This window comes from Perca flavescens, chromosome 7 (genome assembly GCF_004354835.1).
Source record: "Perca flavescens isolate YP-PL-M2 chromosome 7, PFLA_1.0, whole genome shotgun sequence".
Classification (NCBI taxonomy): domain Eukaryota; kingdom Metazoa; phylum Chordata; class Actinopteri; order Perciformes; family Percidae; genus Perca; species Perca flavescens.
Window position 1 is genome coordinate 10,611,866 of NC_041337.1, and position 15,720 is coordinate 10,627,585.

A 15,720-nucleotide genomic window follows, 5' to 3' on the forward strand; every position below is an offset into this window, starting at 1 on the left:
TAATACGTATACATTATTATATAAATTATTACTTATCAATTATAAGTAGTACTGTTTACAACCCTCGAGCTGTTTGTTTACATGTGTATGTGTATGCATTCATGTGTAAGGCTATATATACACTTTTATATAGCCTATATCTTACATAGTAGTCAAATGTTTATGTTTACCTTGTTTAGTTGTGAGTCAAATTCCCTGTAGTGTTCACACTTAGCCTACTTGGCTAGTAAAGCGGCTTCGGATTCTGATTAAACACAATAATGTGTTCTTGGTAATACCCAGTGAAATAAAATGTTGTGAATTCAATTGTTAAAATAGCAATTGCAATATCATAGTATTATTGCATGATATACATTTCGTGATCATTTTACATTTGTTGCCAAATGTAGTCCACTGTAAATTTCTTTAGGATATTTTGCATGAACATTGTCCAGAAAATCCTTTCTGATTCTGTTTTTGAAAAGTAGGCATAATTGGTGTGTTTAGGCTCAGATGGGTTATGCCCATATACATACAGGACCAAATGGGGATATGATGCTCGTTCAAGTTTTATCTAAACTTAACTCGCAGGTTTATAAACTTGTGTGTTAGCTAGCCTACTATAACCAAATGACACTCGTCATCGTCATAACTAGGCTATAGCCTATAGATATCGCAAATTTGTCTCAAAAAGTCGAAGAACGTTTGGATCTGGTTCTCACGCCTTTGAAGGTTATAACTCGTAAGCGAAAAGTGATGCTGCTGATGCAGGTACAGAGAGAGTGAGAATAATAAGGGGCGTATACTTTTAACTCTTTTTATTCCCTCCCCTCCCTGCTCCCTAACTTCCCAAGATAACCTTCTCATTTGCCTTTTGTCATTGTTTCTTAGCTTCGAAAGTGCCTTTTGGGGCGCAGGATCATCAACCTGACCACACTTTCTACCGGACAGCACAGCCTCTATCTAATCCAATCTGATCTTCGGCAATTGACGCTCCCGCGCCCTGAAAGCACCGCGCCTGCAGTTCAATGACACCTCTACCCGGACAAATCGATAGTAGCGACGTTTGTCTTTTTCTTGATTGTTCTAATAGGAACCCAAACATGTATCCGTAATGAAGTAACCTGCACGATCCGCTAACACTAGAAGGAGGGATTTAACGAGGAGAAAGCGAGCATGAAGGTAAGAAATTCTTTATCAAATCAAGTCAAGTGCACCACTTATGCTATTGCCCAATAGGAAAACACTCCTCACAAGTTAACCAGCACGTTTTCACCATTACATTTATCCACCCTCCACGTTGTTTTGCCTATAGCAGTGCAGCAGCTGCTACATTTATAAGCGGTCACTGTCAGATTTGCCTGATTGCGTGTGTGTGTGTGTGTGTGTGTGTGTGTGTGTGTGTGTGAGAGAGAGTATTTTTCCCTCTCTCTCCTCTCCTCTCCTCTCCTCTCTCTCTACAAGATCCCCACGGCTCTCAGAGCATCACTGTCCAAATATCCCGTCAGCCGTGCACATCGCCTCTGACTTTCTCTGGGATACGGTGGTACCATATACTCATCACTGCATTCCCACACTGCATTTTAGCACACATCAGGCTGCTGCTGCTCTTTAAACAACTCGTATTTATTTATAGGCTTATTATTTCACCTTAGTCGGGTCGATGTATATAGACGCTTTCAAACGGATCCTCTATGAAAGGCTGAACTGCTTGAAAAGAATGTGTGTGTGTCAGCGCCAAGGCAGGTCAGTAGGCTATTTTTCCTAAATATGAGAATCTGTTATGTGTAACCAAAGTGTTTATGTGTGTGTGAGAAAGTGTGTGTACATGTAAACTATAGTCTGTCTGTGTGTGTGTGTGTGTGTGTGTGTGTGTGTGTGTAAGACAGAATAAAGAATGTGGGCTTGTGATGATGGTGGCAGATCTTATAGGGATAAGAGTGTAATTTTGACATGAACTTTAACTCCTTTGCCAGCAGGTGTGTGTGTGTGTGTGTGTGTGTGTGTGTGTGTGTGAACTTATGATTAGGTTTGAAAAGTTAGTTGAGACCTTTTTCGTAAATCTTTGATTTTTTTTGTTAACTTCATCAGTCTCCTGGTCCAGAAATGCAAACACAAGCCCATGTTCATTGCACCTGGGCCCATTTTGCTGTAAGAAATAGACTGACTTGACAAAATGTAGGTAGTTTATAGCCAGGTGTGTGTGCAAGCATGCATGTAGTGTGCCTTGCAGCTCTGTGTGTGTTGTTGTTTGTTTAGGGTGTGTCCCTGCTTCATACAGGGAGCTTGTTTTGAAGTGATGGATGTTTGACCCTGACTTAATAGTGTTCACTGCTCCGGATTTAGAGAGCAGTCAAGGTGATGCTGTTATAATGAATCATTCATTTGTTGGGAGGGAAGGAGAGACGTGGTGTTAGACTGCCCACACATGCTTTCATGCTGCTCTGGTCCTAACACACTGTTTGCTTTCCCTCAGCACAGCACCTGTTTTGCACTACAACTAAGCAAAGCCTTTTGGTTTTATTCTGCGTTTGTCCTTCCAGTTCTCAGCCTAAGTTTGAAACAGCATTAAGTGGAAATGCATGTTGTGTAGAAACATGACTCCGCTCTCACTGCTAACGAGAGGGGAGGATGAGGTGAGGTGCATTTCTTCTTCTGTCGTAGTAATGCATGTCATCTGGGAGTTGTTGATTGTCTAATTATGTACCTCCTGTGTCCTTCGGCGTCATGCATATTAATGCTGCTGTTTTAAGGTGCGGTGAAAAAAAAGTGTGCCCGTGCGTGTGCAAGGCAGTTTACCCTTGACAGGGCAGGGCTACGCAGCCATATTCTCCCATCTGTGGTCCAAACCTTTGCTCCCAGCCACTGCATTTGGATTCTGCAGTTGTAGCCTGCTCTATTCTTAGTTTTCAACAGTCCATGTGAAGTCTGATATGAAATTTCAACAACATTCCCATACTGTAACCGCCGCTCGGTTCCCCCTCCTCTATACATCAAGATTTTATTTGGATTGGATAAGCCGCTGTTAAGTGGGTAGACCTGACTGAGGTGGCAAATCAATAACCAATCAATGATAGTGTGTGGAGTTACAGTTTACACAGTGTCATATTTGAAATGTCAAGAAGGCAATGGATGCATGTATCCTTGAGTCAGATCTGAGTTGGACAACTGGGATCAATATCAGGTGGTGAGACAGGCAGCAGGAGTAGGCGAGGGTCACCTTCATCCATCCCTACTGAATCAGCAGTATCTCTCTCACACACACACACACACGCACACACACACTTAAAGGCCTGCTTAGGTTACCGCCTGTGACCTCACAAAAATGCTCATTACAGTAAACCTCCTCTCTATTTCCTCATGAATAATTCATTTAGTTATTATATGTTATATATGTATTATATTTCCACCATTCTTTCATAAGGTTGCCACTCCCTCCTCTGTGTTGATTCTACTGTTTTATTCCATTTTTACTTCAAAGCTGCCAGCGGCTCTGTTTTCGTTATCATCCTCTTTTTTTAATCTTTCCCTAATTTCCCCATTTCTGTCTCTCTTATCCATCATCATTGTTGAGAAGCTGATTTGCTCGGTTTAATTAAACCGCTCTCTCTCTTCCTGATGAGAGCTCATCCCTGATCGCAGCGAGGGGTGTAATGTGTCCTGGCAGATTGAGAGAGAGGACCTGTTGTTACAGTGGTATTGCTCCGAAGAGCAGTGTGTACACAACATTGCCCTGCTAATGTGCCCCGTGCTTTCACCTTGATCCTCTGACGTTATGAGATATAGCCTACTGTTGCCCCAAATGGAAGATCACTGTTTTATCTTGTCAGGTGTGTGTGTGTGTGTGTGTGTGTGTGTGTGTGTGTGTGTGTGTGTGTGTGTGTGTGTGTGTGTGTGTGTGTGTGTGTGTGTGTGTGTGTGTGTGTGTGTGTGTGTGTGTGTGTGTGTGTGTGTGTGTGGTTGTTGTCACTCTCAGCCATGTTTTAATCTTACACTAAGTCCCCTTTGTATGTAGTCAACACAAGAGCAGCTTTAATAAAATCACACACTGGAATAGACTGTGGATTTATTGATGGCGTGCAGAGAATAGCGAATGTCCTTTTCATTCCATGTTTTCTTATCAGCTTTTTCATGTATTAAGTTTATTTTGGGAGGGAAATGTTTCTGTGCGTGTATACGCCACCGTATGCGACAGAGGGAGATATTTTGTGTATTTTCAACCCACAAGCATTTAATCTTTTTATTTATTTATTTTTTTTAAATCTGCTACTGCTGTCTGTGTTGTGTTGAGCACTCGCGTGCCCTAGATTTGAAAGTGAGTGAGCTTCAGGGAGCTTAAGTGGACCCCACGTTGCCTGCACGGTTTGGTGTAAATGGTTGGCGAGAGAGGTCAGGGCACAGATGTCAGATAAGACGGCAAAGTCGGAGCTGCGAGTAGTTCTTGTACATTTTCCGTCCGTCTGCCGCTCCTCCACCAGTCTATTGGTTCAGATGAATTAAAGGTCACCGGTTATTTAAGATGCCTTACTTGTCTGACCTCCAACACCACCCCATGGGAGGATGCTGTAAGATTAGGAGCAGTGTGCTTCACTACAGGTCAGAGGGAAGAGATGAGTTTAGTGTTCCATGTGATGGATGGGTTCAGCACAAAATGCCTTCTTTTGCAACTAGAGGGCTAACTCAGACTGTCCATGATGATTTTTCAGATTATTGGTAGAAATGCTTGAAAGGTTGATGATGTTAAGCTTAGATTTAAAATGAATCAGCAACTATTCTGATAATTGACTAATCGTTGAAGTCATTTTAGAAGCAGGAATGTTTCACATTCACTGGCTCCAGCTTCTCAGTTCTGTAGATTTGCTGGTTTTCTTCGTCGTTGGTGACACTAAGGTAGATATCTTTTGGTTTTGGACTGAATCTATGTCATTTTTCACAGTCAGATTTTTTTTTTTTTTTTTTTGATGAATAGATTTTTAAAAAATCAACAAATAAATCAATAAAGGACAAAAAAACATCAGAGCTGGAATCGGTCGATTAATTGATTGGTCAATCAAAATAAAAGTAGTCGGCAAATATTTTGATAATCAATGAATCACCATTTTTTTCAATTAGCTTGTCAAATGTGAGGATTGGTCATTTATGATAGTTCATTGAATATCTGTGGGTTTGGACATTTTTGGTCTCTGAGAAGTTGTAATGAAATTTGATAGACTAAACGATTAAAATGATTAATTGAAAACAGTTATTAGCCGATTAATTGATAATGAAAATAATCAATAAGTACAATTTAAAACGATTTTAAGAAAGAAGTACAGAGAAAAAAATATTTGGTAATTTTCCTTGATGAATGATTACAATTATTACTTGATGTGTTTTGGGGATCAGCTAATCAGTTATCTTACCAAAATGAATAGTTTCAGCTCTCGTAGTATTCACACTGGCCACTGTGAATTTGACGGTTGCTCTCTTAAGGTTTACCTTCGGGTATGCAGTTACAGTGCACGTGGTGTCTTTGTTATGTAACCATCAGTCATGCTGATTTTGGTCTGGCTAATACAGACTCATAGAGAACCTTGAGTCTTTGCAGTTGTTTAGTCACTGCGAGCACTTGAGAGACCAACAAATGGAGCCGTTAGGCATGCTGGTCACATTCCAGCTGACAAAACACACAGTCAGTCCATCAATATTCTTCCAAATTCACATTTAGGAAAGACAACTATTCGCTGTCTTGAACTTTCAGGGAGCATGCATAAAATACCAAATAAGCTTACATAAATTCATAGAGCATTCTAGCTGAGCTAATGGAACCGGCTAATTTCATTATCATAGACCTCATTTGGAGCAGAAACAGAATGTAGACAACAGAGCGAGCATGGCTCCACTCCACCACGTCAAACCAACAGAAGCTTATATGAGCGTGAACCCACTCTGCTGCTCATGTAGTGCAGAAAAGCTGTTCAATGACATGAACGTTTATAGTGAAACGATCAGACCGAGAGTTGAATTAGAGCACATGTGTCAAACTCAAGGCCCGCGGGCCAAATCCAGCCCCTTGTACATTTTTGATCCGGCCAGTATATCAATTTGGGTTCACATTACATTTTGGCCCACCTAGTTGTGCGCCAAACCAAAAACACAGGAAAGTGTTATTTAATCTGCAAATACGTGACATTCAAAGCAGAATATGGCAGATTTGCCGACTCTGAGACTCAGAAATTCCCCCAGAAGGAACTCTTTTGATGACTTTTGTAGGGCTTCATGTCAACAAAAATGTGACAAAAAGCATACAAAAATGTCGGAAAAAGCAACAAATTTACAAAAAGGTGACAAATGTCTGAGAAAGCAACAAAAAAGGGGCAAAAAGCTATCAAAATGTAAAAAAAAAAAAGTGACATGCAGTAGCAAAAGCACGTCCGGCCCTTGGTGTGATTCTCTTTTTCCAGTGTGGCCCCTAGTGAAAATGAGTTTGACACCCCTGAATTAGAGCAAAAGCAAAAGCTGATTGTGTGAAAAGTTTCCCTCTTTTAACAAACTTTGCTATGGTCAAAGCCGATTATGTCAGAGAGCGATCTCGCAGCTGAGAGACGGCTTTGATGGGGATGAGGGCCGGCATCTAGATAGACATCAGGAACATGGGGAGAATCACGAGAGCCGACAGTCACTGCTTTCACCATGAAGCCTCACTAAGGTTATTGATACTGGGGGGTTATAGAATAGGTGTTGAGCTGCCAAAATGAAGGTGAAAGTCATGCATTGTGTTGTTGATGAACTTGATCTGTAGTACTGTTTGAAATGGGAGTGTGTGCACTTTGGACTTCAACCTGCTGGATAAATCTGTCAAGACAAATTGTTACTTTCTACCGAGCAATTCAATTATTAAATCGTCTTAACTGATGTGTTTTGCCTCCGCCCTTTTTTCCTGAAGGTCTTTCAAGACGCTATCCACCTCAATGTCAAGTGCTATTCCCTCATGTCCTTGATTTGTTGCTTCAAGTTGACTTTGAATTATTGAGCGCCAAGACAAAGCTCATCTCTGTAGCTTTAATAAATGAACACCCTCGAGATCCAACCTGAAATAACTGCTTAGTTAATTTGTCCTGTAATAAAGATGTTTCGCTCATGACTGTACGAGCTGCCAGGGGTAAAATGGCCCCAGCTTTTTTAAGACTAATCACTAGGAAGAATTTAATAGCATAGGACCTGGAATTTTAGCATTAGCCCTGCGGCACCATAAGGTATTAATACAGTTTAGCAGTTGGGATGTTACGCTTATTAAGATGAAGCTTAATTTACAGTGTGTTTTCAATTTCATATTTTGGTTAATTAGATAAGAACAATGAATGCTCTCGGGATAGTGCAAGCATGAGTATTTATGCCATTCCGGGCTAGAAGGCATATTTCAAAACAAAAAACACTGTGTGCCACAGCTGTTTATACTATACACTGAGCATTGCTTTATGCTTTCGGATTTAAACAAATGTGGTGAATAAATAAAAACCAAAACCAAGAATAGCCTCGAAGTCCAGAGGATATGTGTTTTGCCATTGACAGATTGCTTTGGTTTGAAATGACACTGGAAGGCCGGCCAGGGTTGCAGGCTGTAGAGCTCCTGTGCAGGTCGCTGGTGGAGAGGAAGTCAGTGAAACAAGATATGTATTGGTCAGCTCTTTGCTGACCTAAAGGTCAGAACTCTCAATAGAGCATTCTTTTTATAGGGGCTCGATATCCTTGAAACCATATATCTTGTCCTCCTATATATGTAATAGTTATATTGTTGGCTCTATATACTTCATCTGGAGTAATATATATATATATATATATATATATATATATATATATATATATATATATATATATATATATATATATATACATGTTGTTTTTAGCCATGCCAGTGGTGTGGCTCTATGGCAATAATAGTCGCTCCACTACTTTGAGACTGAAATATCTCAACAACTATTTGATGGATTGCTGTGCAATTATTCATGGTTCCCAGACGATGAATTCTACTGTGATCCCCTGACTTTTCCTGTTGGGCCACCATAAGGTTGACATGGTTTTTAGTGAAATCTCAAGAAAAATATTGGCTATATATATATATATATATATCTTTTAGAATTGATGAATATTGATGAATTGTAAAAACTTTGGTAATCCCTTTATTTTTCATCATCTAACGCCATCATCAGGTCAACGTTTTAATTAGTTTGTGACCAAGTACTTGCAAAACGAATTACACTTTAATCTGCTTCTCTTTTTATTGATACGGTTAGCACGTGCTAAACGAAGATGGTGAACATGGTAAGCTTTATCTGCTTCCTTCGCGAGACCATTTTGCAGAGCCACCGTTGCTGCGTCCAAAGCCTAGCGCCGCCCAAGACAATTGTTATTGGTTTAAAGAAATGCAAACAACCCAGTGTTTTTTTTTTCTTCTATCCTGGAATGTATGTGTGGTATAGTCAGAACTTACTCTGCAGCGCTGTGGAGATAGCTCTTGCAAAAGTGAGACTAGACGCAAGGTAACATTACACTGAAATAGTATTCATTGCAAATGACTGATGAATTAATAATCCACCGTGTGACACAGAATTACACGACTTTATAATTTGATGAGGTCACTTTGTCATAAGCAGTGCATTCCTCCCCAGCCTTATTGGCAACCTAGCAATGTGTTTTAAGTGCACATGGTAAGATGAGTGTGCAGGTCCCGTTTGTAGCATCAACACCAACAGACCGAGCGAGCGAGAGCAGAGCAGTGTCAGGGTGTGTCTGCGGCGGGACGAGTCCAGGCTCCAGCGGACCTGACAGGCTGTGGCTCATTAAACCCCCATCAGACGCAGGAGGTCAAGACAACAGCTACAGTTCGGGCGACACATTCTACCTCCATGTGCATAATGTAGGGGCACACTGGGACTGTGAAGGCCCAACAGAATAGGATAATACCCAAGACCTATCAGTTTTATTTATAGCGTTTTAATCATTATCACCAACTGCTGAGGAATTCTGAGAAATCTTTAGATAAAGCGTGAAGAGACTTAGGGCTTATAGAATTATTGTTCCGGATTGATTCACAAGGGAATTCAATGTGTATGATTAGATTTAAAACGTTGATGCTTCTGTTTTTATTCTCTTCTCAAGGCACACTTAATGCAAGCTGTATTACTGTGTTTCCTGTGCTGGTGTATGGCTGGCTGGCTTTGGAGAAGCAGGTCGACAGTGTTGCTGCAGAAGGTTTCACAGTGGGGTAGAGAGAGAGACAGAGAGAGAGAGAGAGAGAGAGAGAGGGACTGGGGGCACTGTTTGGCAATGATGAAGTGATAAGCATAATTTCAGGTTGAAACATGCCGGCATAAACAGCGCTACTTGTTTGATCGCATTTTATTCCAATGTGCGAGAACAACAGTGACAGCTGTTGGCTTTGAACTAAAACTGAAAATGCAAGTTGTGTGGGTTTTTTTGGTTCTCGATGAACCCGCTCAACCTTTTCCCAAACTCTGACTCATGTCGCCTGAGCTGAAGTTCTGCGAGGTCAAACAAGTGAGTCCTCCTATCCGGACCTCAGGCTGTGTGGTGCCTCTCCATCTCTATCTGACCTCTGTACTTGCCTTTTTTCTCCCATTACTCTCAGAGTGGGGGACAAAAACACATACAATCCATCTGTAGCCGACTTCAGAGTTACACATTTCATTCTCTTCCTATTTCTGTCTTTTCTCTTCTAATCTCTCTCTCTACTCCCTGCCATCTCTCTTCCTCATTTGCCATCTCTGTAAATAAAAAGCCACCAGGGACCTCCTCTTTTGGCCGATCAGTAGGAGGATCCCTGTCAGATCTGCCAGTTGAATGACCAGTCAGCTGGAAAGGATTAGTTGTATCCTGTCCTTCTCTCACTCTTTAAAGCAGCCTCATTAGGCCTGCTGACCAAAGGACCCTGGGTGCCCCTCTTAGGGCTGGGCTGGGTGTTGCACTCAGGGAAGCCCTGGGCGTGTTTATCCCCACCCAGCCGAGGGTCGCCATAGTCACAAAGTCACTTAAGAGGATTGGATCTTGGTGAAGTGATGTGTAATTGCTAATCTCGTGACCACAATGGAACCGGAGATCACAATTGTCCATTAGGAATATTGTATTTGAAAGAGTTTGTATTGGCGGAGGTGTCCCAAAGTGAGTGTAAAGGAACATTCTGACATTTGGGGAAATACACTTTTTATTTTATTTGCGTTCTTGCCGAGATTAAGATAAGATCGATACCACTCTCATACCTGTTCGTCAGATAGAAGACACGGCCAGGAGACAGTTAGCTTAGCATAAAGAGTGGAGACAGGGGCACCAGCACCTCTGAAGCTCACAAATTAACATGATGTATCTTGTGTGTTTACAGTAATATGTACAACAATGAAGTGTAAAAATTCAAATATAATTATCGATATTAGGAAGTTACATCCTGGTCCTGAACCAGTGACTGACACTCATCCATAACTCATTACAAATAATTACATGTTACCATTATAATTCATCCACCTGTCATCAATTAAATATAATTACGTACTGGTTTTATTGTTTCTATTTTCTGTAACTAATTCATGGTCACAATGTTTCATTGTTTCACGTTGTGTCTTTTCTCATTTCTCTAAAACATACTATTTTTTTATTGTATCCTTTTGTAAAACATCTTACTTTATTTTTGTTAGTAATAATAGTTTTCTATTATATTTTTTCTATTTTCTGGAGCTAGGAACAAAACCATCTCACTACACGCACCGTGTATGATTGTGTATGTGACAACAAATTCTGATAAGGATATATCAGCAAATCATCATTTTCTGGACATAAATAAACGATACTGTTACATATTGTTTTTTTAAAATTCCATTTTTAACAAGATACATACCGAGCAGGACATTTTACAGTTGAAAAACCAATTTGTCAGTTTTCTTTGGTCAACACGTGATGGTGTTTTTGGCAGGATTTTGACATTTCTTCTCTTCAGTTGCTTGTTATATACAGTACCTGGAAACATACACTCACCTAAAGGATAATTAGGAACACCTGTTAAATTTCTCGTTAATACAATTATCTAATCAACCAATCACATGGCAGCTGCTTCAATGCATTAAGGGGTGTGTCCTGGTCAACACAATCTCCTGAACTCCAAACTGAATGTCAGAATGGGAATAAAAGGTGATCTAAGCAACTTTGAGCGTGGCATGGTTGTTGGTGCCAGACGGGCTGGTCTGAGTATTTCACAATCTGCTCAGTTACTGGGATTTTCACGCACAACCATTTCTAGGGTTTACAAAGAATGGTCTGAAAAAGGAAAAACTTCCAGTATGCTGCAGTCCTGGGGGGCGAAAATGCCTTGTTGATGCTAGAGGTCAGAGGAGAATGGGCAGAGTGATTCAAGCTGATAGAAGATCAACTTTGACTCAAATAACCACTACAACTGAGGTATGCAGCAAAGCATTTGTGAAGCCACAACACGCACAACATTGAGGCGGATGGGCTACACCAGCAGAAGACCCCACCGGGTACCACTCATCTCCACTAAAAATAGGAAAATGAGGCTACAATTTGCACGAGCACACCAAAATTGGACAGTTGAAGACTGGAAAAATGTTGCCTGGTCTGATGAGTCTCGATTTCTGTTGAGACATTCAGATGGTAGAGTCAGAATTTGGCGTAAACAGAATGAGAACATGGATCCGTCATGCCTTGTTACCACTGGGCAGGCTGGTGGTGGTGGGGGTATAATGGTGTGGGGGATCCCTTTCGCCTTCAGAACAGCCTTAATTCTTTGTGTAATTGATTCTACAAGGTGCTGGAAGCATTCTTTAGAAATGTTGGCCCACATTGATAGGATAGGGTCAAACACGTTATTAGTATGGTGTTCCTAATAATCCTTTAGGTGAGTGTATAAACCAATACAATATATCTGCAATAAGATAATATCGGGCAATATATCAGCCTGGCTACTTTATCATTTATCATTAGCTTCTTGTACATATCTCCTTGTAAAACCAACCAATATGTTATATTATTTAACATTAATGGGCTTTAGAGGTGCTGGTAGGTAGACACAGCCAGGCTCGTTTTCCCCCTGTTTTCAGTCTAAATGCTAAGCTAAGCTAAGTTAAGCTAAGCGTCTTCTGGCTCCAGCTTCACATTAAACACACAGACATGAGAGCGGCATAGATCTTTTCATTTAACTCATGGCAAGAAAGACAATTAGAGAATTTGATTTATTATTTCCCAGAATGTCGAACTATTCCTATATACTATAAGCATTTTCTGTCATATATTCTATATGTTAATCTTTTGGATTATGTTACCCCGCCTTGTATATCTCTGTTGCCCTGCGTGTGTCAAGGTGACAGTGCTGCTCTGATAATGTCAGAGGAACCCTGTCTGCTCTCTCCGGACATCACAGCTGTCAAACCACTGTCGACTCAAACAAATCTTCCCCAAGTCAGCGACATCCTCTATGCACACACACACACACACACACACACACACACACACACACACACACACACACACACACACACACACACACACACACACACACACACACATTCACAGCTGCTCCCCAGGAAACATGTTGAACACACTGAGGAGACAATAGGAGAATCTGTCCTGGAAAATACATTGTTCAAACAAATGATGTAATTATTAATTGTCCAGAGAAATCTACAGTATATTTGTGTTAAAGTATCACACATCAGTGTAGATACAGAATAGATTCTGAATACTCCAGTGTTCGACTCAAGTTGACGCTCACCTGTCAAAATGTGTGCATTCAATGACCTGTACCTTTTATCGAACGCAAACTGGATTTTCCCGTGTGACTCGAGATCTGCTGGAATGTGCACTAAAATTCCCATGTTGTGTGTTTACATGAAAACATAACATCAGCCTGCAGCAAGCGCAATGAACATGAGGGAATGTCTCTCTGTTTCTGTTGGGTGGACAGTCATGTAGTGTGCTGTAGTATGTTTGCATAAAACAAAGACACAGTTTCCTTGCGTTGTGTTCCTCCCCAGATCTTTGACACCGACAACTAACAAAGGTTGAATGAGAAAACAACCCTCTCCCTGAAGTCCCGGGATCTTTCCCTACCTTGTTATTTAACAACCTTTATTACTGTCTCACACCTTCTGCTCACCCTCCAATCCTGTTTCCTTTCCTCTCCAGCTCATTTGCCATGTCTAAGACAGCGGTGAAGAAGCTGCACTGGCGTTCCAAGGTGCAGGACAGCTTCGTCCCGTTGCTCGGCTCACCGGGGGAGCTGGGTATCGCCATTGGTGGAGGAGCAGATTATGGAGAGTTTCCTTTTGTCACGTCGGCTCCGGGGGGCGGACTCACAGTGGGTGATATCATCCTAGAGATTGGGGGAACACCAGTATTAGGGATGACTTTAGGAGATGTCCGCGGCGTCCTCAACTCCTGCCCCCATCCGATCCGCATCAAGACTGTGTCACCAGGTATGACTCAGCGTCAGCTCGTTGTTTTCATAGATGTGTAATTAATCACCGCACAGTCAAGGGAATGTGTGAACATAACAGAGTGCACGGCCTCTCCTTCTACTTCTGGATTTTATGTATCGCAGATCACTCATAATAATGCATTCAGTGTTTAATTATCTCCCTCACACAGCAGACCGTTTGGCTGTTTATGTTGCACACCGTTGCGCTTACTTCATCGGACTACACCTGAACTATCTGTTACACTGGAGTCCAGGCTGTCATCCATAATAATATTGCTCAATAACTCGACTCTCACGAGTCAATTCCGCAGCCGTTCTGATGCTGATTTGCACTCGTCATTTAGTCTGGATTTGTCAAGGCGATCGGTCAATATGTGGGTAGGAGGTCAAAATTGCGGTTGACACATGACAAGAGTGTGGCGATATGGTTGTCTGTCACCCGCGAGAGGCCTTGATGTTTAGCACAGGGGGCCTGGCCGACGGATGTCTTTGTAGGATCTGAACAGAGCAATATGTCACTGGAGTGTCACTTGAGTGCCGCTCCTGATGGCCTTGCTTGCCAGATTGATAGCTGATTTGACCACAGGGGTGTAAATGGGGAACTTTGCTCCTGGTCCCTCCACCGCTGGTAGATCCATTATCATCTCTGAAGTCGGCCTGGCCCTCCCTGGGCAGCTTGACTGCGTGTAGTGTGGACAGTGATTGATGAGCTGATGCGCCAGGTTGCTGTACCACACCTCTCCCTACTCCTACCCCTACTACAACTCCCTCTGCTCCAGCCTCTCAAATACACGACACCAGGCTACATTCCCCATAGGCAGGCAGCAGTTTAAAGGTTTTAGCAGTAAGTCGGGTCATTCAGTTTCAGAGAGCCGATGTTAAGATTTGTATTTTGCTCTTCAACAGACTAGAAAAGAGCAGCTGTTTCATAACACAATGAACAAAAGCCCAACATTTTCCCTAAAAGGCAGCTGGCTATGTTCATTTCCCTTTTACAGGCAGCAGCCATATGTAGCCAGCTGTATGTACGTGCATGCAGATGACTGCCTCCAGTAATGAAGTTATACTAATGTGACGTTTTTTAATAGCACACAGCACATTCAGTCGGCTACTGGGCAGAGCCGTAACAGACGGTGGGAGTAGGGGAGACAGGGGTGAGGATAGCTGGTCGTCTGTCAGAGTGACAAGCTGGAGATGCTCTCAGCCATTCCATAACAGCAAGTTACCTGTCAAATGAGGTCATAAAGCACTTGAGATGATATTAAGAGATCAGCTAGAAGGAAGCTGAGCTATACGATGATAAGCTCTGCCTCTCCTGGTGACAGCCTCCGCTGCTGTGTCTGGAGCAATTAACCCCACTAGGTTGTTGTTTATGCACGAGGAAGTCCAGGAAACACATTTTATACTCAGGATCTCTGTGAGGATATATAGAGAGATCAGTAGGTGTGAGTGTGAAAGTCTAGGTTGTAAAATGATAAATGTTAAATCAAGCCTAGCAGCAGTAAATATTTAGATAATTTCCAGTCTCTATTTGACAGGCTACAAACAAATCTTAGAGTGAATATACAACGTTCAAAGTGTTTGTGCTTACAGAGCTGATTTCTCCCTCTCTCTCTCTCTCTCTCTCTCTCTCTCTCTCTCTTCTATGCTTCTTCCTCTCCCTGCCACACTTGTATATTTGCCCTTCCCTCAGGCTCCGCATTGTGCAAGGATCTCAGGTTGTATTTGAGCAAGTGTTTCACCCCCGGCTCAGTGGACAGCCAACTTCAGCAGGTCATCCGAGAGAACCTCTACCTCCGCGCTGTACCCTGTGAGTCCCATTTGGTGCTTAAATATACTGTATCTGTCTATATACCTTGTCTTTATAGTTCACGTTTTATTATGTCCTTTAAGCCTCCTTTGTCCTGCCATTAGCCCATATATTGTACGTTTCACATTTAAGCCTAATATGAAGTAAATTGTCACCTTGCTCAGGATATCAGCGTATCCAAGCATATCTCTCTAAAGTTACAGACCTCATTAATTCCTTGTTAACATCATTCATTCTTTGTTAACATGTCTCATCGTAGCCACCATGTGAATAAATTGGTGTTAATAGGTGTTTAAGCCTACAGAACTGTTTTACAGACAAAAAATCAAAGTGCAATCCGTTTGGGCATTTCCATGGCAACAGTCTGTATTGTCACAACACTGGACTTATCCTCAGTGGCAGTCTCCCCCTTATAACCCTCACCCCTGTGCCCCAGGCTATTACTTTGTTTGGG

The 15,720-nt window shown here is 41.8% G+C and overlaps 1 protein-coding gene across 1 annotated transcript in view; it reads left to right on the top strand.

The window, feature by feature from the left end:
• The first annotated feature begins 693 nt into the window (after positions 1 to 693).
• magixb (MAGI family member, X-linked b) overlaps positions 694 to 15,720 on the top strand; it is a 44,417-nt gene continuing 29,390 nt past the window's right edge. Inside the window, exons 1-4 of the mRNA XM_028582087.1 lie at positions 694 to 750; positions 871 to 1,161; positions 13,165 to 13,454; positions 15,150 to 15,266. Of these exons, the coding sequence (XP_028437888.1) occupies positions 13,175 to 13,454; positions 15,150 to 15,266 (397 nt within the window). The 5' untranslated portion in view covers positions 694 to 750; positions 871 to 1,161; positions 13,165 to 13,174. The remainder of the gene's footprint in view (positions 751 to 870; positions 1,162 to 13,164; positions 13,455 to 15,149; positions 15,267 to 15,720) is intronic.